Source organism: Panicum hallii, chromosome 9 (genome assembly GCF_002211085.1).
Source record: "Panicum hallii strain FIL2 chromosome 9, PHallii_v3.1, whole genome shotgun sequence".
Lineage (NCBI taxonomy): Eukaryota > Viridiplantae > Streptophyta > Magnoliopsida > Poales > Poaceae > Panicum > Panicum hallii.
In genome coordinates, this window is record NC_038050.1 from 47,058,800 (window position 1) to 47,083,753 (window position 24,954).

Below are 24,954 nucleotides of genomic sequence, written 5' to 3' on the forward strand. Positions count from 1 at the left end.
TGGAACTGATACAACTGACAATTTCTTCTTCATTTAAGCTGATACATAATGGCAAGAACAGCACCAACTACCATAACCACTACCAACATCTTGATTGCCCTAATCAAACTATCAACCTTTTCTTCCATTGCATTTCTCTCTAATCTGCCTGAAACTAAATCGCTTGCCTCCCTGCTTGCATTCCCAGGAGCACCAATGGGCTCTCCATCCACTATGGCATGGATCTGAATGATCTTCAGAGACACTAACATATCCAAGTACTCCCTTTGCCAGCTGAAGTAATCACATCTACCACCCATCTAAAAATCAAACACAAGAAGAACAATACATCAATACCTAGCACATGCAAATCGGATGAGAAGGCAATCCAAAACCAAATCCTTTATAACTCACCTGAGCTCCTCTCCTTGGACATTTGAAGAACACCCGACCTTCATTGCCATTCTCAGTTGTGTTCGCCCTAAGCTCTATCACCCGCGCCCTCCCGCAGAATGGGCATGGTATTAGCGGCAGTCCAGTCTCCTCCCCCACCCCGTAGACAGCAGTCAATAATGACCTCGGCCTAGCCCAGCACGGCTTCTTGCCGACGACTGCGACTCCCCCCAACGCGACATTGGCGTGGCACAGCAAGCTTAGCAGGCAGAGAATGAAAGGGAAGGAGGAAGAGGAAGGGAATGGATGGGCAAGCACGGGCTGGGGAAGGGGATAAGGACAAGGGCAGGGGCAGTCCGGTCCCGTTACTATCCTTTGCCACGCGCAGGCACTAGACGCGGGTGCCTACGTGTCCCGCCACGTCGGAGAAAATGATAAAAATGTGATACCCTAAGTGTCAAATAGAGCCAACCAATAGGAAGAATGTTTGGTGTGGATTTAATTGTGTGAAAACTAAGTAAAATTATGAAAATAAGGGTATTTGTGTAAATTTATGAAAGTACAATTCCTTTTATGTAATTTAGTTGAAGTACAAAAGTAACATCCAAAAATTACCAAGGATCAAAATGAAAAAGGTGAAAGTAAATCATGACCGGTCATAAATGCCTGCAGATAAGCCCAGGATTTCATAAAATTTACATTACTAAGGATAAAAACTTTGTTAAGTTTGAATTGAGTGCAAAAGTGTAAAATAAAGCAGTATACTTCAGATTTCTAAACTTGAGCCCTAAAGCAAAGTTGTAGCATTTGAAAAGTTCTACAACCTCTATTTTGACCATTTCCTCATTAGAGCTTTGGATTAGTGGGAAAATTCTATTTACAGTGAAGTCCTGAGGTTTTGCAATTTCCAACGAGGTCCCTCGGACCTCCTCCCCTCTTCTTCGTCCTCTGGCACATGCTCTGCTCTGCCTCTGCTCCTCTGCAGCACTGCCGCCCGCCCTTCCCAGCCGTTCCTCGCCACCTCTTGCCGTGCTCCACCTCCACGCGTCGATCCCCAGCCCGAGCGCCGCTCTAGCTCCCCTCTTCTGGCCTCCCGCGCGCTTGACACGCCCCTCTCCTCTCCTGCCCGAGCTCCCACCGAGCGATAGCTCGCCGTCGCCGTGGCAAATGCCGGCGTCTCCTTCTTTCCCTCGCCCAGCTTTAGTTGCCGTGGGCTCCTCTGGTTCCAGCTCTTCTCATTCCTCCCGTTTTCCCTTTGCCGTGCACACACAGAAACCTGAACGCCGCCACCGCCTCCTCCTTCAACTCCGGCGCCCTCCTGCTCGCCGTGGGCAGCTCACCCTAGTCCACCCCACACTACTACAACCCCCTAGGAAGCTTCCCCTCACCTTATTGCCGCTCCCAAGCCACTCCCTGTGACCGGACCTCCACCGAAACTACCTCGCCGTCGATCCCCTCTTCGCCGGTAAGCTCCTGTCACCGTCGAGCCTGTACCTCCGCCCCTCCTCCGTCCAAATCGACCACCCCAAAAGCTTCCCCTCATCCTACTGCAGCTGTCAAGCCCGAGCTTGGCCCTCCTCCTCGCCGGGACCCTCCTCGCCGACGAGCTCCCCTCCGCCGCCGCCTCGGCCGCCATGGGAACCTCACCTCCGGCCATCCCCTCTTCCTCCCAAGCCCACCCATGGATGCGCCGTGAGCTCCTGGTGCCTGTAGACTAGTCCTTCTCCACCCCCTGCCACCCCCCTCACCGAAATTTGGCCGGCAATCCCCCTGATCTTCTTCCCCGACGAGCCAGGGGCATATGTGTGAAGATTTCAAAAATTTTAAGGGTCTTTCTGCAAGATTTCTGCACCCCCCAATTCAAAAGATGTAAACTTCAAAAATGTATAGAAAATTGTAGAAAATTCAGAAAAATGCCAAACTAGTTTTGCGTGAATCCTTAAGTTATACTCGACTACTTTTGTATAGTAAGTTTAAGTTGTATGTGTGTAGTTTTTGATCTAAATTAAATACTAGGAAATGAGTGTTTTATTTGTACCTCATGTTATATGCATGTGTTGTAGCTGAATTTTGGAACCTAGGTTTTATGTACCATATATAGCTCTGTGTAAAAATTACGAGTTCTTTACTGCTCATTTTCTTAGAAATCTGAGTACCTTTGTTGTATGTTGATAGAAAGTTCATAATTTAATTCTAGATGCATTCCTTCATGTTTAAAGCTGAAAATTTTACCTTAGCTTTGCTTCTGTATGCTTAATCCAAAATAAAACTTTGAGAGTTAGAATCCAAGTATAACTCCAGTAGTGAATTTAAGTTTAGATTCAAAGAAAAATTCATAAACCATAGCTCTAGTTCATGAAAAATTATGAAAATATTTTGAGATATTGCCCTTGAGTAATGTAGCATGACCAAAAATTCTCAACCCATGATCAGGTGTAGAAAAACCAAAATAAATAGAACTTTTTAAGTAGATCCATATTAATTAATAACCTAGGGTTATTAAAGATAATTAACTAGTCAAATAAATAAAGGTGTTAAATGTAATTAATTTAATTATCTAAGATAATCAAACATGCTACTTCATGTAGTTAATTAAATGTTTAGGGTTACCACCCATGTTACCCAATGTAGCTAAGTAAACGGGTTAATACCCGATAAATGACTGCCCAGTAAAGGGCAATTGTGCTGTTTGCTAAAATGTAATGTTATGTTCATTGGATTGCAACTTTATCGTGAAATAGAATAACAATCTGTACATTTCCTAAACTGCATCATTTTCGTCACATGTAGACTCGACGCTTCTCGCCGACGGAGACTATCATATTCTCCCGGAACCCGAAGTGGAGACCTCTGAAGACTCCGGGAACATCATCGGAGAATTAACTAAAGCTCCGAACCCAAGTTCGGAAGGAATTGTTAACGTCTTTGACCCCAGCCTCGCCAGTGAAGGCAAGCCCCGGACATAAATCCACTATTTTATTTACACTGCAATTTACCTTTATATATATAAATACTTGTGCATTAAGTTCTTAGGAGTTGTCTGGAAACCCTAGATGCATATTCCTAAAAACCCGTGTACTAAATGTTAGAAACTGAGTCCGACTAGTGCTATGCTAATAGGACCGGTAGAAGTCGAGTGATTTCCTGTCACTCGCGCGATATAGGAATTGGTTGCTTACAATACTGCAATCACTATAAGGATGACGGACGGGGTTATGTGTAGTATCTTGGAAAGAAAGGATACCCCGTCTGTGTTGATGAAATTGGTTAAGGTCGCAGTGTGTGGTAGTGGCAGTTAAGCGTTTGAAAGTACTAGCCACATGCGTGAAATATGGTAAGCGGCAAGCCTAGTAACCAATCGGCCCGGCAAGTGGACTCGTCCCCCACCACTTGACTTTTATTTTATGTTTACATGCACCGACTGTGGGAGTACATTCTGTAGAGCAGACGGGAATACGGTCATGTAGTCGCGCTACAGACGTATATCCTACACATTGGATGTGCGTATGGTCCTGCAGTCGCTTGTAGTGGCTTTGTTCCACGACCTGGAATGAAAGGCAAACGGTTGCTTTGGAATGACCTGTTGGTGTTCCAAGCGTGTGAGTTAGGTTTACCTTGCAAGGGTTAAAATTCGATTCAGAATCGTCCGTTTCTCGCGGAGATTGAGACTGCTTTCTTTTGCCACATAGAGTAACAAGAGAAACCTTATGAGGAGTAATACTGAGATATGTTTTAAAGAAGCTCTACCTTGCTTGAGTAGCTATAGGTGCTTACCTAGAATGGTTAAAGGAACTAGAAACTGAAAGTTAAAATATAAAATTAAGGATCTACTCTTGTTGCTTTTCAGCAAAAGCTAAACCCAGAACCTTTGCAAAACCTTCATAGTCTAGTTATGGGCTAAGTATACCCTAATTCCGGGTAAGCCTTGCTGAGTATTAGAGTACTCAGCCTTGCATTTGACTTTGTTTCAGATAATGTCTCTGAAGACCCTACTCTTCCCATGCCTTGGCCCTATGCTTTGCCTGATGGTTGGTCCGTGGAGTGGGACCCATCCCCGGCCAATACCGATCATAACGAGTGATGTCATGCCATGGCTTAGCATGATGTCCATACTGGTGACGTGTACAGTTATCGTACTTTGAATTCCACTACTGTGAACTTAAATTTTTAAAACTGGTTTGTAATAACTTCTATCAGTCTAGAACTTATGCTACTCTATAAATTCTTGTAATATAAGTGCTTGTGATGTAAATTATGATGATGATTGTATCTCTGGACTCGCCTTCGTGCGAGATACCTTGTTGGATCCTGCTTTCAGTGGTTAATCAGGACGTTACCCGACAGGCCAAGGGGTTACACCGTTTGAAGTACGTTGGAGCCCTTGCAAGAGGACTTGCGTACTTGAGTCGGTGTAATTCAGGTTGGTTCTGCCACAGCTGGTATTAGAGCTAACAAGTGTACCTTGGAGATATAATTATCCTTAAAAATGTCTTTTAGTAGAAAATTTGACCAACCAAGTATTTTGCAAAACTACGTTGGTGCCGTTAAGGATTGTGCTTAGTACGTAAAGCCCTAGGGTAATATTTCATATGGGAATTAGAGGTGGCTATAGTATATGTATATACCTCTGACTTCCAGCACTACTTTATGTTAAACCTTAAATTTATGCACAATCAACTTTACATCCTGTAACGACGCTTTCGACGATAAGGTAAGAAGGTAAGGATCCTCAACTAACTGGGGAGTTAGCCTTCCCGTCAGTGATGCGAACCGAACACTGTTTCTCAAGCAGTGGCCTACTTGAGATGCTGCCAATGTACCAACTTCGGTTGACTATATTGGGAGTATATGGTTAAGCGCAGGGTATCAACAAACAATACCCCTGCATTTTGCGATATTTCGTGAATACGTTGTTTCGATAACGTATGTTAACATCGTCTGTACGGCGGTAATTGTACAGATGCTGTTTCTATAGTGACAATAATGTTTGAGGACACTTTCATGAGTGCTGGCATGGAAGGTTCATATATATTATGGTTTTCTGCAGGTACGCTAACCACGGTTAAATAGGTTAAGACGAATAAGGATATTCGACTAGCTATTATAGGGAGAGACGAATATATTGTGCCACCAAAACTAATCACGTAAGTCCAAACGTATTTGGCAATTATCTTGAGTTGTGAGGACGCGTAGTATGTGCATGCATATTCCTTGATTTGATTGAATGAGTGGCATGGTTTGTTGTTTTATGGATGACTAGAGTGTTGTTAATCATTAGTGCTGCCTTGCAATAGTCATACCAACAGCCTTGGGTTATAGTGATCTGCCCTTTATCGTTTCATTCTCAAGATCTAGAATAATCTTCTGATTTTCAGATTCTGCTATTATCAGAATAGGCCATCTTGTTTCTTTTATCCTGTGAGTTTCTAGCCGGATAGCGGCATTCCAATCATTCCCTTAGTCTAACTCACATTTTTTCTGCAGTATTCTCAAGGTGTATGGTTGAAAACTTGTAATCTCACCATTTGAATCCTTGTTTCAGATGGCCGAGCTTCCAAGGTTCTTTTGGGATTCCGCAGGACACGCTCGTACCAATGCCTTGCATTGGGAGGGTTTTCCTCATCTTTTGTGGGAATCTCTCCAGGTGTTTGGCTACACCGAGCCTCCACCTTATGATGGAGTAGAGTATGATGAAGAAGGTGTTCCTTGTTGCAGGGTGAAGATGATTGTTCCTCCGCACCCAACTTTATCTCTGTGGCAACCTATTGAAGTTAATGTGATTGGGCATCGCCTCGCTGATACTTTTGAAGCGGCAGCAATGGGAGCTATCCACATCTTCTGCGATCAGCATCCTGAGGAAGTTGCAGGATATCCTATCGGGTTATTTCCTGCAATGGATTCTCGTGACCCAGAATGAACTTTCAGGGTGACATACTGTGACCACTTATTGGGAAATCTGGCTAGAGAGACTCTACGCGCTGCGGTTAGATTCATGAATGCACAGTACTGCTACCAGACACTTCAGCAACATGGTATATATCGATTGACCAATATAGCCCAAGGGTATCGTAATCAGGTTGGCTGGCAGAGTACGCAGATAGAGGGACTTCAAGCCACTGTCACGGCTAAAGAAGAGGTTATTACTCAACGGGAAGAAACCATTCAGCATCGAGAAGAGTAGATTGTTGAGAGTGATGCTCTCATTGTCCAGCGCGACACTGTCATTGATTTCCTCCAGGAACAAGTTCATGAGCTTAATCTTAATCTTGGCCAAGCTATTGATCATATCAACATGCTTCATGAGCAACCAGTGCAGCCTGATGTTGATGAGTTTGAGAGTGAAGAAGAAGAAGAAGATCCTGAAGAAGTCGAAGGAGTCTCTGAGATTGACTCTGAACATGGAGATCTTGTTCTTAGTCCTCATCATTCCTCTTCCGGTAGTCAGTCATCCGTGGGCAACCTCGATGACTTCTAGTCTCGTTTGAGTTGATGACATCCTAGGCGTAGATAGTGTGACATAATGTGACATGGAAGTGAGTAGTTAAATGACCTACGAGCCACTTGTTGTGGTATATGTGGCAAACCTATGTACGGTTTGGTTTGTAGTAAGGAACAATGTGATGTAATATGGAATAAGTTTCAGTTGGTAATGTAAGTCTGAGTTGCTGTTTGAATGGTTGAGTTAACCCTTGGTGACTTGGATTTATTACCATGCTCAGTTTCAGTATATGTTATTTTGGTACCATGTGATTTCTGAAAGTAGAAGCAAGTATTGGTGAATGCTAATGGACAACTTCTATATTTCAGATGGTAGGTGCTACATGCGGAACCCCAGAGGGATTCAGATAAAACCAGGCTAGTGGGTCACAACAACCACCTCCGCCACCGCCAAATCTAGCGGAAGTGATGGCCCATCAGACCGAACTCCTGGACATGCTAGTGAAGGCCCAGCAGCATCAGTTCCCTTCTCTTCAACGTGGACGTGAAGATCATCCTTCGGCTGGATATCAGGATTTCTTCAGTACGCAGCCCCCGCTCTTCCATAAGACTGAAGAACCCCTTGATGCAGATGCATGGCTTCGTACCATCGAGTCTAAGTTTGCATTACTCTCCGTCCCATGCTCCGAAGCAAACAAAACTCTCTTCGCAGCCCAACAGCTCCGTGGTAATGCTCGCATTTGGTGGGACAACTACTATGCCATGCAACCGGATGGGCATGTTGTTACTTGGGAAGAATTCAAGGCCGCCTTTAGGGCACACCATATCCCGGAAGGACTCATTGAGCGAAAGCTCAATGAATTTTTGGCACTTACTCAAGGAAGCCGCACTGTGCTTCAATACGCACAGGCTTTCAATCACCTGTGCCAGTATACGGGCTATCATGCTGACACGGACGCTAAGAGAAGGGATCAAGTTAGAGGATATTCATGTTGTGTGTGAATACCTAGATGTTTTTCCGGATGAGTAACCTGGAATGCCCCCAGATAGAGATGTTGAGTTTGTTATAGAGCTACAACCTGGCACAGCCCCCATTTCTAAGAGACCCTATCGTATGCTGCCCAATGAACTGGCAGAGTTAAAACTTCAGCTTCAGCAACTCCTAGATAAGGGTTATATTCGCCCCAAGTGCTTCACCTTGGGGATGCCCTGCTTTGTTTGTTAAGAAAAAGGATAACAATCGTAGACTATGTGTTGACTATCGCCCCCTCAATGCAGTTACTATCAAGAATAAGTATCCTCTTCCCCGCATTGATATTCTATTTGATCAGTTAGCCGGAGCCAAGATATTCTCCAAAATTGACCTTCACTCTAGGTATCATCAGATAAAGATTAGGCCAAGTGATATTCCAAAAACAGCTTTCTCCACCAGATATGGACTCTATGAATATCTGGTTATGTCCTTTGGTCTTACCAATGCACCGGCATATTTCATGTACCTCAAAAACTCTATCTTCATGCCGGAACTCGATAAATTCGTCATGGTTTTTATCGATGATATTTTGATCTATTCTAAAAATCTTGAAGATCACGCTAAACATCTTCATATTGTTCTTCAACATTTGTGAGATCACCACCTGTATACTAAATTCTCTAAATGTGAATTCTGGCTTGATACCATCAAATTTTTGGGTCATACCATTTCCAAGGATGGTATATCTATTGACCTGAGTAAAGTTCAGGAAGTGATGGATTGGAAGCCCCCTACTTCAGTCCATCAGATCCGCAGTTTTCTCGGTCTTGCTGGCTACTACCGTCGTTTCATTCCAGATTTTTCCCGGATAGCCAAGCCCATGACAGAACTGTTGAAGAATGGAGTGAAATTCTCCTGGAATGAGAAATGCGAAGAAGCTTTCCACACTTTAAGAGCACATCTTACCACTGCTCCAGTTTTGGCTCAGCCAGATACATCCAGACCTTTTGATGTTTATTGTGATGCATCAGGCACTGGACTTGGATGTGTACTTATGCAGGATAACCGTGTGATTGCATATGCCTCTAGGGCACTTCAGACACATGAGCAGAATTATCCTACTCATGATCTTGAGCTTGCAGCTGTTATACATGCACTTAAACTTTGGAGACACCATCTTGTGGGTACCAAGTGCCATATTTACACAGATCATAAGAGTCTAAAGTACATCTTTATGCAAACGGACTTGAATATGAGGCAAAGACGTTGGTTAGAGCTTATAAAGGATTATGATCTTGAAGTACACTACCATCCAGGCAAAGCCAATGTGGTTGCAGATGCACTTAGCCGCAAGTCACATTGTCATTGCTTATCAGTAGAAGTTTTCAACAATACTCTGTGCTGGGAAATGAGGAAGCTTAATCTGGAGATCATTCCTCAAGGTAGTCTGAATCATATAGCAGTTGAGCCTATACTTCAAGATAGTATTGTTATGGCACAACAACATGATAAAGGAGTCAAAATTATCAAGCAACAATTAGCCCAAGGAGAAAAAAAGTATAAATGTTTCCAAGAGGATCCTAAGGGAATTCTACGGTTTAATGGATGTATGGTTGTACCCAAAAACCATCAGCTTCGCAAGCAGATAATGGATGAAGCACATTTATCTAAGTTTTCTATGCACCCTGGCAGTACGAAGATGTACCAAGACTGTCAGACCCGGGGCCACGGGACTGGGTACATGACGTAGTTTAAAGAGGTCTAAGAGATTAAGTTCGACTTATCTCTTATTCATTCTGTTTATCTCTTATTTATTCTATTTAAATAGGAGATAAGGCTAACCGATACAGAGGGAATCTACTCGAGATATGTTCTGGTACGATTCCTTAGCTAGTGTTGGTTGGTATCTTTGTAACCCTAGCCTCTCGGATATATAAGGGAGGTCAGGGACCCCTTTAAAAACAGAAGATCATTAGGTCATCCTACACCAAAGGCAATACAAACCACCATACAGGACGTAGGGTGTTATGCATCTTGCGGCCCGAACCTGTCTAAGCTTTGTGTTCCTTGCACCTTTGAGTTCCTGATCTCGGCGTCTCCTCACCCAAAACTTACCACCTTGGGTATACCCCTCGGTGGGCAGCCGGTTAAACACCGACAGCTGGCGTGCCAGGTAGGGGAACGCGTCGGAGATCCACCGGCGAGCTCGATGGCATCGTTCAAATTCATCAGGTCAGTTCCCTCCCAGGGTACGACATTCGTCTTTGGTTCATGGGTCTGCATCGCAGATGGTGTGGGCAATTTTCGGCGATTCCTCGTCGACATGAAGCCAAAGACTCCCGTTGCGGATCTCCGCAGCAACCTTGACAAGTTTGTCGATGGGCTCGATAACTTGCCGCTTCATGCCTCTGCAGCACAGATCGAGATGGAGTCTGCTCCAGTCTCGACTTCTTCTGGTGTTGCGACAACTTCCCCTAGTTTGGACTTGTTCCAATCTAGGGGTCTGCATAACCGATCTCAGCTCGGCTTGTGCGAATCGGCCACTGATCTTCAGGAGGCCAATGTCTCTGGGTCCCTCTCCATGTTAGAGAAGGACCTGGACTTGCTGCTCCAGGACGGAAAGTCTAAAGCCACCGCGTGTCGGGGGGCTTCGGGTTGTTCTGGCACCGGTGATCTGGTGGTCACCTCTTTGCCAGAAGGGCGCGTTGTGCACTGGAGGAGCATGATGCTCTCCAATCTACTCGAGGCAGAGGGTCGACTTGTGGCTCACCTCGAGCCCTTGCCCTTTCAAGAAGATAGGCCATTGGCCACCGCGGCGGAGGGGTCGACTGAACTAGTCGACGAAAGCTCTCATGAGCTTTCCTCCCGCCAGGTGCTAATGGCCGAAGAAGGCGAGGACGGTGGGGACCTTCCCATCATCAACTTTGAAGCGATCTCCGAAGATGAGATCACGGCCAACGCCGGTGACGAGAACGACGCCGATTGTGAGGCGCGGAGGGCCAGGAACAGGGCCCGCGCAATCCGGCGGAGGAGGGCTAACGAGCGAAGGCGATCTATGCATCGCGAGCTCGACCCTGAGTTTGCCGCTGTAAGCGAGCGGGGTTTCAGGACTCCGGTGGCCAACATCGCCAGGGTAACGGCCATCATCGAGCACAGCCATGATCCGGAGGTGCGTCAGGCGCTCCTTTATGCACAGAGGGCCTGGATCCAGCTGGATCAGCACAACCCGGCGTCCACCATCAGGGAGGAGCGCGTGGGGGAGAGCCGGAGCCAGGCTCACAGCCGAACGGCTGGCGGCCATCCTCGACACCAGCTCAGTAACAACAACGCTCGCGGGAGCCAGGCCCCTGGCGGGAGGCGGCAGCCACCGCAAGGGGGTCAACCGCGATAGGCCAATCATCGACTTCCTCCAGAGGACCTGCGCCAGCACATCAATGACGGTCGCAACGCACGGACCGTGATCTCCTCCAGGCGCAAGGTCCTTGAAGAAGTCGAAACTGAAGGTACTGACTGTAGCGACCGGTTCGCTGCTTTTTCTGCTTGTTTCAGCAGCTACACGTATCCAGAGGGCTTCAAATCAATTGGCATTACCAAGTACGACGGCAAGCAAGCCCCTCAGCAGTGGCTCCGTTGCTACTCCACGGCCATTGAGGTCGCAGGGGGTTCGAACATTACCAAAGTCGTCTATTTTCCGATGGCTTTGGACCCTGCGCCGCTCACATGGCTAGAAAGCCTCGATAGCAACTCCATCGACTCCTGGGAACGCCTCAAGAAAGTCTTCATCAACAACTTCCAGGGAGCGATTGCTCGTGCAGGTACTCGTCACGATCTTGCTCAGTGTAAGCAGGAACGTAATGAGCTTCTGCGGTCCTACACACGTCGTTTCTTCGACGTTCGCGCTACCATCGCCAACATCTCGGAGGACGACATCATCGATTGTTTCTACAACGGCATCACCGACCCGGGCATATACAGGGATTTTGGGCGGAACAGGCCGAAGACTGTTGCGGGCCTTCGTGATATGATGCAGGATTGGTCCGAGCATCATCGATTGTTTCTACAACGGAATCACCGACCCGGGCATATACAGGGATTTCGGGCGGAACAGGCCGAAGACTGTTGCGGGCCTTCATGATATGATGCACGATTGGTCCGAGCAGGAGGAGAAGATGCCGGAGCGGTTTCCGCGGTGTCAAGACAGCAATCTGTGGCGCCCAAACGACAACCGCAACGACAAAGGCCAGCGGGACTTTTCGGGTCCACCCCGGAAACGAAAGCCAGATGATGTCATCGCAGCTATCGATCATCCTTCACGGGGCAAGAAGTCGAATACGCAGGAGGAGTTCAAGAAGCTCCTGCAGAAGAAGTGCCCATGGCATCCGGGTGCCAGCCACGCCGCCATCGACTGCTATCACCTTCGGAGGACGTTCAGCAACTCCGGTGGTGGAAAGAAGAACAAGAAGCCTGCTGACAAAGAACCCGAGGATGATGATCAAGAGGATCACGGGCGCAACCCGAAGTTTCAAGATGCTTCAAAGGTTGTCAACGTCATCTTCGGGGGAGACGAGGATTTTGGTTCCAGACGGGATCAGAAGCTGCTTCTCCAGGAGATTTTGTCCATCGAGCCGGCGGTACCACGACCACTTTGTTGGTCGGAGGTCCCCATCTCGTTCTCCCGTGATGACCAGTGGACGAGCTTTTCGGAGCCCGGTAAGTTCCCCTTGGTCCTGGATCCTGTGGTGGCGGAGGTCAAGCTCACCAAGGTCCTCATCGATGGCGGGAGTGGGCTCAATCTCATCTTCGTCAGCACTTTGAAGAAAATGGGCCTGGATTTCAAGGACATGCTGGCTCCCAGCAAGTCTCCCTTTTACTGCATCGTCCCAGGTAACGCGGCACATCCGCTGGGTATGGTGGTCCTCCCAGTCACCTTCGGCACGCGGGAGAACTATTGTACCGAGTTCATCAAATTCGAAGTAGCTAACTTCGAATCTTCTTATCATGCCATATTGGGTCGTCCAACACTTGCCAAGTTCATGGCAGTGCCGCATTACGTCTATCTGCTTCTTAAGATGCTAGGACTCGGTGGAGTACTCACCCTTCGTGGCGACTTGAAGAAATCCTACGACTGCAATCAGGAGGCGATCCAATACGCTTCGACTACTCGCGTGCCAAATGCTTCGGGAGAAGTACTCGCGGCCGCGCAGCAGCTCTCCCAGTCCAGGCTGGAGATTCCTTCCAAGAAGGCCAGCAAGTCGAGCATCCAGTCGACTGATGATGTGGCCCTCAAGACGATCCAGCTTCAGGAGGGAGATTCATCTAAGACCGCTGTCATCGGTGCGGGCTTAGGTGACAAATAGGAACTCGCGCTCGTCAGCTTCCTTCGGGCTAACCGAGACATATTCGCATGGAAACCAGCGGATATGCCAGGGGTGCCCAGGGAGTTGATCGAGCATGCTTTGAATGTACACCCGAAGGCTACGCCAAAAAAGCAACGCCTGCGAAGGTTTTTGTGGCAGAACCGTCTGAATTATTCCGGTTCAAGTGCATTAATCATCATTTACAAAGACCAGATGATCTCAAATGTCCTTCAAACGGAACAACCCATGGGTCTGTCGGGTCAACGCCCGATGCAACCACGGTTACGCAGGATCGGAGTAGGTTATACTCATACAAGGTGAACTCCAGGTACATAACAGCGCAAGCCTTTATCACATAGTAAGCAGTGTTATTACAAACCAGTTTTTCTTCAGCCCTGTCTGGAGCAAAATAAACAAAGGGTTATTAAAAGTAACGGGTAAACACCCATTGACCAAAGTTATAGCGAAAAGATAACGCGACTAACAACGTCGCCATCAGCAGCACCATGTGTAGCCCAGTCGATGGTGTCACTCTGAGGGGTCAATGCTGGCCGGGGACGGATCCCATTCCACGGACCAACCAGGTGGAACAGCAAAGGGGCAGGACGCACTATCAACCTGGTTCTCAACCGGTATACTTGAAAGCAGTTTTAGCAAGACTGAGTATACTAATACTCAGCAAGACTTACCCGGGTTTGGGTATACTTTAGCCCTTAACTAGACTCATGAAGGTATGGTAAGGTTCTGGGTTTATTTTTCAGCTGAAAAGTAACAAAGAGTATAATCTATTTCAAGTTTTAGCTTTCAGATTCTAGCTTGATTAACCATTCTAGGTAAGCACCTATACTAAACAAGCAAGATAGAGATTATCAATCAACAAGATTCTTCCATCATCATTTACACTTTTTACTCTATGTGGTAAAAGGGATAAGCAATCTCAATTCTCGTGAGAGGCGAACGATCCGGACTGAATTTCAACCTTGCAAGGTAAACCTAACACACACGCTTGGAACATCCAACGATGATTCCGAAGCAACCGTTTGCCTTTCATTCCGGGTCGTGGATCAGGGCCACCACAAGCGACTGCAGGACCATACGCACACCCATTGTGTGCAGGACGTACGGCTGTAGCGCGACTACAAACCCGTACTCCTGGTTGCCCTTGCAACACGTATTCCCACACGTCGAATCGAGTAACAAGAAAAACCAAAATACGAGTGGTGGGAGGTATGTCCACTTGCCAGGCCGATCGGTTACTAGGCTTACCGCTTACCATATTTCACGGCATGTGGCTAGTACTTTCAAACGCTTAGCCACCACTACCACACATTTCGACCTTAAAGCTTTTATCAAAACAGACAGGGTAAACTTCCAGGTCATGATACAACACATGACCCTGTCCGTCATCCTTATAGTGGTTGCAGAATTGTAAACAAGCAACTCCTATATCGCGCGAGTGACAGAAAATCACTCGACTTTTACCGGTCCTATTTAGCAGAGCACCTAAGCGATAAGGACTCGGTACAATCCATTGGTTTCCTAAGATATCATGCAACTAGGGTTTCATCTCAACTCCTAGACGTAATGCAAAATATATAATATATTAATGAATTTGTAATAACTTTAAATATTGGGATGTGCACCGGGGCTTGCCTTCGGAAGTGAAGTTAGGGTCAGGCGAGTTAAAAACTTCCGAACGTCGGTTCGGGGCTTCGGTCACTTCTTCAGTAACTTGGACGGAGTCTTCAGATAGCCCGGGTTCGGGTTCCAAGATCAACTCGTAGTCTCCGTCTTCAAGCGTCGACGAGTCTACATGATATGCAAGGATTGATTTTTAGTAACAAACATGTTAAGTCTTTCCTTCACGATAAAGTTGTAATTTAACAGATCAATACACACTCAACATCAACAATACAATGACAAAATCATCAAACACTAATATCACAAAGCTAAGCAAATTATTCCTAATCATAGGTTCAAACACATTTAGTAGTAATTATACTTAAATCTTAGTTGTTTGAACTTATTTTGACCAATTTTGAAAATTACTCAATTTACAAAATTGTACTGATCTTGGATAGTTCACACAAAATTAAACACTGCTTGAACTAACTAGTAACCAAGAATTGCAGGAAACAAACTTAAATCATATAAGTTATACACAAAAGATCCCCTTTTGAAAACATTTAAATAACTGCAAAACTAACTGATTTCAAACTACACTTTAGTAACCAAAGTTGTAGATATAAATTTTATGAACACAACAAAACTAGTTTTGCCATTTTTGGATTTTTCTACACTTTCCTATGAATTTTCAAAACTGGCTGGAAGGGAAAAAATGACAAAGGCACTGATTCTTCACAAAGAGACCCCTGGAAAGTTTTGAAACTAAGCAATCAGGTCCCTGGCCGGTTTTCCTCTCGGGGACAGATCAACGGCGAGCGATTCTGGCGAGATAGCTCGTCGGCGGTGAGGGAAAAGGGAGGGAAAATGCTCAGGGGCTTACGGCGGTCACGTGGGTGGCCGGAGTTGGGCAGGGGAGGGGTTGTAGCGGCGGAACGGCGGTGACAGAGGCGGCGGCGGAGCTTGGAAGCTCGGTGGCGGTGTTCCGGTGGCCGAGGGCCGAAAAGTAGTCGAGAAGTGCCTGGAGAGCTTCGTGAGGATGATGTGGTGCCGATCGTGTACTTGACCGGGGCGGGGAAGCACTGGAGAAGCGGAACGACGACGAAGCCAAACTATGGCGGCGGAGAAACGACGGCGTGCACGTGGACAGGACGTTCCGGTGGAGGGATTGGAAAAAGCCGATGCTGTGAGCTTCAGGAGGGTGATGTGGCGCTGGTGGAGCAAGAAATCGGGAAGGGGAGGCTCGGAATCGAGCTGTCGACGGCGAGGCCGAACGGCGGCGGAGGAAGAACTCCGACGTGCTCGCGGGCAGACGTCTCCGGTGGAGGAACAAGAAATTGGCCGATGCGATGAGTGTTAGGGAGTAGCTGTGGTGCTGATGGGGGTCTGGATCGAGGGTGGGATGCTCTGGAGGAGGCTACCGACGGCGAGGCCGAACGGCGGCGAAGCTTGGACGGCGGCGATGCGAGGAAGAAGATGACCGGGGGTGATGTGAGCTCGGGAAAAAGGCGAAAGGGGTTGCTCACGAGGTGCTGAAGAGCTTTATATGCTCGGAGAAGCACTGGGGCGCGGCAAGGAGGAGCTGGATGCCGGCGACGTCGTGGCGGCCGGGGAGAGCAGGGGAGCGGCGTGGCGGCTCGGGAAATGGCCACCAGGGCCTGACAAGCGGCGGGGGGTGATGCGCTGGAGGTGGAGGTGGCACTGGCGAGCGGCGCGGGGGCAGGTGGCGGCCGGGGCAGCTCGCCGGAGTTAAGCGGCGGTGGCAGCAGCTCTCGGGCAGAGCAGAGCAGAGCAGAGCAGCTGGGATGAGGACCTGGTTGCAAATACTGAAAAACCCAGGGACTCCACTGTAAAGCCTGAGTAACTTTCAAACTAGAGCTCAAATGAAAATGCTCCAAAAAGCAAAAGTATAGAGAATAAAAAGTTCTACAACTTTTCTTTAGGGTTCGACTTCATAAGAGTTGAAGATTCAAAGTTATTTTAAAAACCATACAACTAGTTAAATTTCTTTTAAAACCTTTTTAAATTTTACATTTCAAACAACTCCCTGATTTGTTTTCACTTTTTACAGTGGTTTAAAGGTAAAACATTATTGCAAATCAGCCCTTCCTATATTTCAAAATTATCCACCCTCACACACATTTTGCACATTAAGCCTTATATTTTTCTAAAATTATAGAAAACACCCTAAAATCTTGTCCTTAAACAACACACAAGAGTACATCCTACATGCAATGCACTAAGTCTGGCTCCCATATACCTGAGGTGTCACAACCCTCCCTCCTAAAAAGAATCTCGTCCCGAGATTTCGGAACAAGATAGAGTTGGAGTTTTCAAGGTTAAAGATTGTCGTTCAGGAAATCCGGAAAATGTTTTTGGAGATAAGCTTCGGTTTCCCAAGTTGCTTCTTCTTCAGTGTGATGATTCCACTGAATTTTATACATCTTGATCGTCGCTCTTCTGGTACTTCTTTCTTTGGCATCTAGGATCTTGATGGGATGCTCGGCATAAGAAAGATCAGGTTCTATAGCGATAGCCTGTAGATCTATGATCTCTGTGGGGACTTGGAGGCATTTCTTGAGTTGGGAGACATGGAAAACATTATGGACAGCTGCTAGTTGAGGTGGAAGTTGAAGACGATAAGCTACAGGTCCGCAGATCTCAAGGATTTTGAAGGGTCCAACGTATCGAGGAGCAAGTTTTCCTTTGATGCCGAAACGTTGAACTCCTCGAGGCAATCACTACTACCCATATGGAGTTGTACCCTTTCGGAGTACGAGGCAATCCCACAATGAAGTCCATAGTGATTTCCTCCCATTTCCACTCTGGAATCTTCAACGGCTGCAATAGACCTGCCGGCCTCTGATGCTCTGCCTTGACACGCTGACAAGTGTCACAGATAGCCACGTACTCCGCAACGGAACGCTTCATTCCATACCACCAGAATCGTCCCTTCAAATCGTAATACATCTTCGTGCTGCCCGGATGAATGGAATATGCTGTATCATGAGCCTCACTCAAGATCAACTTCCTGAGATCATTCACATCCGGCACACATATACGACCCTTGTACCACAAGGTACCCTGATCATCCTCTCTGAAATGCGGTGCCTTGCCAACCTTGAGCAACTCACGGATCTCCTGCAGCTTCTTATCATCCTTCTGATGCTGCCTGATCTCCGCCTCTAGAGTGGGTTCTGCCTCGAATGATCACTACAAGAAATGTGACATTGTATGACGCTATATATATGTCACAGAAAGTCATTTTTATGTCACAAGTTAGCTTCTATGACGCTACGGTGACGAAAATAATATGTCATAGAAGGTGCGTCACTAAGCACTTTCAGTGACGTTTTCGTAAAGAAACGTCATAAACTTTAGTGACGATCCGTAATACGTCATAACATTTGTGACGATTTAAAACGTCATAATATGTAATCAGAATGTCATAATTAAATGAATATGGTGTTGCCATATGGCGCATGACATGTCACAGTTGAGGTGGCAGCTTATGTGGCAGCTGATGTGGCAACAAAATTGTGACAAATTTAATCGTCATAATTATTAGTGGGTTTGTATATATGGATTAGTTAGTACACATATTTTTATATTTCAACCCATTAAAGGCCAACTATAAGTTGAGTCAAGATCTACTTTAATATAGCCCATTAATAAGCTAATTTAATTCAACAGATTGAAAGAAAACACAATCATCAGACCATCACAAATGAGACCAATTTGCAATAATCAATCCATTGTAATACATTAGCAAACTGGTTCAAATATTATGCAATTCAAACTTTTACAGCAATAAACATCCATGGTGCTCAACAGCTAAGCATTACAAGTATTCATTCAAAAGTTGACTTAAGGATTACAAATTCATTGCCAACAGCCAAATATATCTCAAAAACTGCCTCAATTCCATGTCACAACGACGACTTCATGTTGCCGCGCAAACTACTTGAATCATGTCCAAAAGAAGCCCCATGGTGCTGCAAAATGATTGCTTCTATGCAACCTGGAAACACATGTATTAATCAGAATAAAACAAGTATCAAGTGAATTGTATATATCAGTCCGAAGCTATAGGAGAAAAATGTTCCACTTAGGTCCATACTCATTGTATAAAACTGCAGCTTATTTCTACACTCGGCATGCATTATCAATCAAGATAGTACTATATATTGCGGCCGTCCTTAATAGTGCCACAGGTATCATCACGATAATATCAACGAATAGTTCAGCATTGCATTATAGAGCTGGACACACAAAATCGACAAGTTTAAGCTGAACCTTATAGAGCTGGACAGAGAAAAGGAGGTAATGAAATGCCAGCTATAAGTGGCCAGGAATTGACAAGTGACGCCATTCATTTCCCCACAAATCATTAAGTGCATAACCAACAGATCACACTCATCATGCATGTATATAGAGTTGTACCCCCTTCCCAAACTCACACAAACAGCATGTAACAAACCGATCAGATTCAACACAAAGAAAATTATAAGACAACGTCTAAGGAAATCATCATTCTCAACCACTTCATAAACAGCTAAGAGTCATACACAATTGTAAGGAGGTAACAAATCTTACATACCAATTTGCCTTTGCTCTATGCATCATAGCTTTAGTTTGTTCCATTGAACCCACCTGTACAATCAAGGAATGGAACACGTGATGAAATGAGCGAACACTTGAAACCATCTAGCTATAAGAAAGAGCAAAGAATATGAATATACCAGCGCTAAAGGAAATTAGTTGACGAAGCAAAGCATTTGTCTTAGCTGATGACTTCTTCAAGTCGTCAATTTCTTGCGACTGTTCATCTGTTTTTGATGTCAAAGCGTCAACTACTTCACGAAGTCCTGCTGATTCTTGTGTCTTAGCATCTAGTTCAAACTGAAGACGTTCAATGTGAGAAGAAACATCAATTCTGGATTTTTTCCGAGATACTTTCTTAAGACCCAAATTTTCAAGAAAGGTGCTATTCTTGGATAGAACTTGAGAGACAGCTTCAATACAAGTCTTCTGCTGCTCTCCATTTTCTATAGATTCATCAATAATTGATTCCATATCAACCTTGTAATAAATAAATAGAAAATCAATTATAGCACCTAGCAATTATCTCAAGCACATAGAAGTAAACAGCCTACAAAAATCACAAGATTCAGAACTTACAATAGCTTGCTTTACTTGCTCACTGAAATCTCTTTTCCTGCTGCAATGCATTTCCTTAAAGAGGTCAATTGCAGTGGGCGTTGAATCTTTAAATCTTTCTTGTTTCTGAAATAGTGAGGAATCCATTTGAAAATATAAGCTTAAATCAAATTAAGTCCTAATACAGGTTATGTAGGCCCCTATCAACAATACTATATTCTCCCTAACTCTCCAAATCTCATACATCACATACACACGCACAATAATTCTGGGCAGATCACTTTGCCCACTTTGGATCACATAATGTTCAGGTTTCAGCACATACACACGCACAATAGTTAGAAGTAATAACCAGCTACACACATAACATATTTTTCAGGTATGAGCACATACACACGCACAAGTTTTAGAAGTAATAACCAGCTACACAAAGCTGCTGCTAGCAGAAACAAAATTGACTACTACTGCAGCTGGCTACTGCTATCTACTACCTTTGACCTCTACTACTTACTATTTAGAGAAATATAAAACATACTAAATTACTGATGCCAACCTCCAATGTCAAGACGCAACAAAGTCACACAAGGATTACTTCTAACAGGTCATGCATTAACAAGTTTCCTACCGCAACATAAGCTTGTGCCTCGTAGCACTGTGAACCTGTGCGCTGCTGATATTGGACGCACTCACGATTAATTTTGTTTTTTGCACACTTCTCCTATACATAGTAGAATTGTTTTAGGTTATGTTAGTAGACAAATGCACACTTATCCTATACAAAATAGAAATTAAATCATGATTTTTCATAGCAATACCTTGTGTTCTTCCTTTGACCACATGGCCACCAATTCAAGCCATTGTGCATCACTCATGCAAGCCACTGGTGATGTTCTCGGCACCTGATCTTGTGATAACCCATTGAAGTACTTCAATTTTAAGTTATACCTCCTTTGACGTTGTCCACCCTTTAACAAGTCAATACATGCATCTTTCACTGCCTTGTTGTCAGTGTCCATGTTAAATTGTCCCTAACAAACAAATACAGAAAATACATTAGTGACTAAGAATACTAAGGAGAAAATGATACTTATTGTGCAATTATAATACTTTAAGTGACTTACAGCAACTTTGCCAATATAGTTATCCATTTCAAGATCATTCTTCTTGTAATGCTTCCAATGAGGAAAGATTGGTACATGTTGTCTAAGTACAATTCCAGCCTCTGACGCAAGCTTTGCCGCTTGGAGTGGTACCGCCGGCCTTCTCTTCCCTTTAGAAACATGGATACATATTTTGCTTCCTAACCCTCTGGTTATCCCATCTAAATCTTTCCCCATACTTCTTCCTCTTCGTACTTGCTCTGTAACTTCAACCAATTCATCTAGCAAGATTACAAAAGCAAGTGTCAAATAAAAATGCTGTAATCTATCCTTGCATGATAACTTAGTACTTACTAATAAGATATAAAGTTTATAGGCATCAAAGTTACATAAAACATGTCTATATTATCACTTGCCTTCATCAGCAGTAGGGTTCAAATTCTCAGTTTGTACAGTTGCTAATGCTTCTTCTGTTGAGGCGGTTAAGCTTATGGTGGCAGCAGAATTCTGTCTTGTGACTCTACGCTCCAATTGCAACCTAGGTGGTCTCACCCTTTTTGATCCTCGTGTTCCTTGAGAAGATACTTTGACACTCTAGTAGATTAGAGGAATATATAATCAGTAAAATTATAAATGGAAAGTCAATACAAGATGATATCCATTACAGAAACATTGTAGTGTACAGAAGACAAACTATACCTTGCTGATCACTTCATCATCATCCTCAAGCCCCTCATTGTCATGTGGACTGTACTCGGATCCTGATTTTTGAGGACCATCATCCTCCACATTTGCACTTACATTCTTAAGTAGTGATGCCAATTGACCGATCCCAAGTCTTTGAAATATTTGGTTGTTCCTCATAATATGTTGAGCTCTTTCCTTCTCATATTCAGAAAAGCCTTTACTAGAAACAAAAATGTAATACTACTATTTATCAACAACCATAAAAGATAGGACCCCATCACAACAATCTGCTCGACCAACCCTCGAAGAGGTAATGAAAGTACACAATCTGACCAGCCAGCACCCACGCGAGCACACGAGAACCCTCCCTAATAGACCCGACAGGAAGCAAAAGGTCGATGGAGGGGAGATGCTAGAGAAATCACCTGCAGGCTGCCTTGGATGTGCAGCTGTTGTCCTCCCTGGTGGATTCTTGGTCACCATCTCGCCAAGGGTTAGGGTTGAGTGTGCGGGATTGGAGTTGGTGGTGGGGGGCGGGATGTCTGGCATCTCACCACGATTGGCATCACCCCTCCGCCCTGGTGCCTCCTTCCCTGGAGGCATGAGTGCTTGCCCTGCTGGCTCCTTCCCTGGAGGCATGGGTGCTCGCCCTGGTGCCTGCTTCTTCCCTAGAGGCATGAGCACTCTCCCTGAGTTGCTCGGCCCTGCACCGCGGCGGCGGCCACGGGTGGACGGCGGTCCGGTCACTGAGGGAGGCTAGAGACAACGACAGCCAGTGCAAAAAGGGCCTGGGAACACTGGGGTGCTCACCGAGGGGGGAAGAAAAGACCGGAGGCGGGTCGGGGCCGATGGACCTCGGCGGAGCAGGGCGCCTCCGCTGAGCTTCAAAAGGGCGGCGGCGGCGGCTAGTGCTTGCGGCGCTTCAGTGTTTGGGCTCCAGGGCGTGCGGGGGGATCACTTAAGGGCAACAGGTAAACTCTGGCGTGCGTGCCCGAGCTGGCGCAAGAATCCCGGCGGGGATCGTTGCACGCGGGGAAATCGGATCAGGCGCAACTACCCCGCGCGGCTTTGGCTCGGCGGCGAAGCTTCTGGAAAGGGGGGGCTCGGTCGTGGGCCGGGGTGCAGCGCGGGTGCGAGGCAGAGAGGCGGGCCCAGGTTGCCAAGGTGCGGCCGGCGGGGCGGGGGTCAGCGGAACAGAGGGCAGCGCGAGGAGGAAGGGGAAAGGACTGACGTGTGGGCCCTAGGTGGCAGTGAGGGGAAGAGAGAAGGGACGCTCGGGCTAAGAGAAAGGAATGGGTCGGCCATGGAGAGGAAAGAGAGAGGGAGAAAAAAGGGGTGGGCCGGCGTGGCCCATGCGGGAGTGAGGAGGGGAAAGGGCTTGAGAGAGAGAGAGGGAGAGGGGAGTGGGCCGGGCTGAGAGGGTTTGGGCTGGTTTCTTTCCCTCTTCTTTTCCTTTTTCCTTTTCCACCCTCAAACCATTCCATTTGAATTCAAATTTATTTGAATTCAAACCCAACACAAATAAAACAATGCACCAGCATGAATGCACAAGCAAGTTGACCCTATAATAGATTTTTATTTCCTTGCGTTATAAAATTACTTTAAATGCGAGATAAATTAGAGAAAACCTTGGAAATTTTATTTAAGCCCAAATAAATTCCTTAAAATTTGGGAAAATTACATTAGGGTGTTACAAGCGGCGACTGGCCCAACACTTGATGATTCCTCCCGGGTCGAGGACCCAGGGGCTGGGGCAGTCGAAGTTGGCGTCAGCTGGAGGTCCGCGGCACTTGCAGCACTAATGAAGTCGAAGTTAGTCAACACATAAGTAGAAAGATCAAATTGTTTGTAGTGCAACAAGAGGCAGACTTACAGTACAGATTTCTTCTTAATGGCCTTCTTCATTCGCACGGCCCGACGCGGCGTCCCCGTTACTGGCGGCGGGGTTTCACCAGCTTGTGGCGTGGTCCCCGCCACAGTGATGGTGACGGCGGCGGCGGCCGGGGGGCTCGTCTCTTCTTCTTCGGGCCCAGCTTGGGCGAGGGACGCGGAAGGACTACAGGAGGATGTCATAAGTACGACTCAGAATTAAGGTACCGCATTACAACAAACCGATAGACTCTTACCCGGTGGATTCAAGTTCCTACGGCTTGCGCTTGCGCACCAGTCGATGGCCTTGCGGCACCGGCGGCAAAGCGCCGGTCAACTCCACGCTCTGTTCGGAGGAGTTGTCTCGGCGCGTTTCTCCTTCGGCTCCTTCTCCCGCCTGTGAGCCCACGCCTTCGGTGGACTCGCTGCTGCGTTGAGCTGCAGCAAGGCGAGCCCTCTTGGCTTCAGCGGCAGTAGAGGGGAGGAGGTGGTGGTCGGGGGACGTCAGGTCACGGCGGGTAGCTGTGGTACAACTCCGTGTGTCCCTGCAGAAAGTTCTTCAGTTAAGTAACGAAGCAAAAGCGGTTATCTTCAGCAAAAAGAAGTCGAATACTTACTGGTTTGGGCGGATTCCGTGCGGAAAACAATGTGGGCACGTACGGCACGGCGTCCACGTCTAGCAGCACACGCTGAACTCGCTGGAGCGCGACTTCATCTGGCAAATCCTCTGCGCACATGCGAGAAGGATCAGCGGGGCCTGTGTACTCGAATCCCAGGCGATGGCGCTGCTGGATGGGTTGGACGCGATGTTTGTAAAATGCGAACATGACGGAGGCACCGGTCACTCCCTTTTTCTTCTGTGCCTCAATGACGTCCAGCAGCTCTTTGACTTGGTCCATCTCCCCACCGGAGGGTTCAAGGTTCCATTCTCCCCTCACTACAGGTGGTTTGTTCGACTTCGTTGGCAGATGGGGAGCATGGTTTTCGATGTAAAACCAATGGTTTTTCCATCCAGGAAGGTTGGAGGGGAATTTGTATGTGAGATATTTGTCGCCGACCTGCTGACGCAGTTGGATGCCGGCGCCCCCCACAACGGAAAGGCTCTTGGAGGTGGGTCGTGGTTTGATACGGAAGAGGAAGCGGAAAAGATCCCAGTGGGGTTCGATTCCAAGAAAAGCCTCGCAGTAATAGATGAAAATTGAAATGTGGCAAATAGAATTTGGGTTGAGATGGTGAAGCTCAAGCCCGTAGTAATACAGAAGGCCTCGGAAGAAGGAACAAGAGGGGAGGGCCAATCCCCGTTCGGCAAAATGGAGAAATGTGACGATTTCGTCAACATTTTCCATGGGAAAAGGTTCGCGGTAAGAGGGGCGCC

General features: G+C 46.4%; 1 protein-coding gene and 1 long non-coding RNA gene across 2 annotated transcripts; both read right to left on the minus strand.

Annotated features, from left to right (window-relative positions):
* Nucleotides 1-6: 6 nt before the first annotated feature.
* Nucleotides 7-21,189, minus strand: LOC112873084. Its single transcript, XM_025936110.1, has 7 exons — nt 21,045-21,189; nt 20,739-20,951; nt 20,549-20,641; nt 19,945-20,049; nt 19,621-19,845; nt 394-777; nt 7-299 (listed from the first exon to the last, which is right to left on the minus strand). The coding sequence occupies exons 1-7, from the start codon at nt 21,069-21,071 to the stop codon at nt 30-32; spliced, it is 1,317 nt and encodes a 438-aa protein (XP_025791895.1). The 5' UTR covers nt 21,072-21,189; the 3' UTR covers nt 7-29.
* Nucleotides 21,190-21,583: 394 nt separating this feature from the next.
* Nucleotides 21,584-22,151, minus strand: LOC112877944. The gene is made up of 3 exons (XR_003225615.1): nt 22,136-22,151; nt 21,723-21,925; nt 21,584-21,617 (listed from the first exon to the last, which is right to left on the minus strand). It is a non-coding gene; the product is annotated as an uncharacterized LOC112877944 (long non-coding RNA).
* Between the last annotated feature and the right edge of the window lie 2,803 nt (nt 22,152-24,954).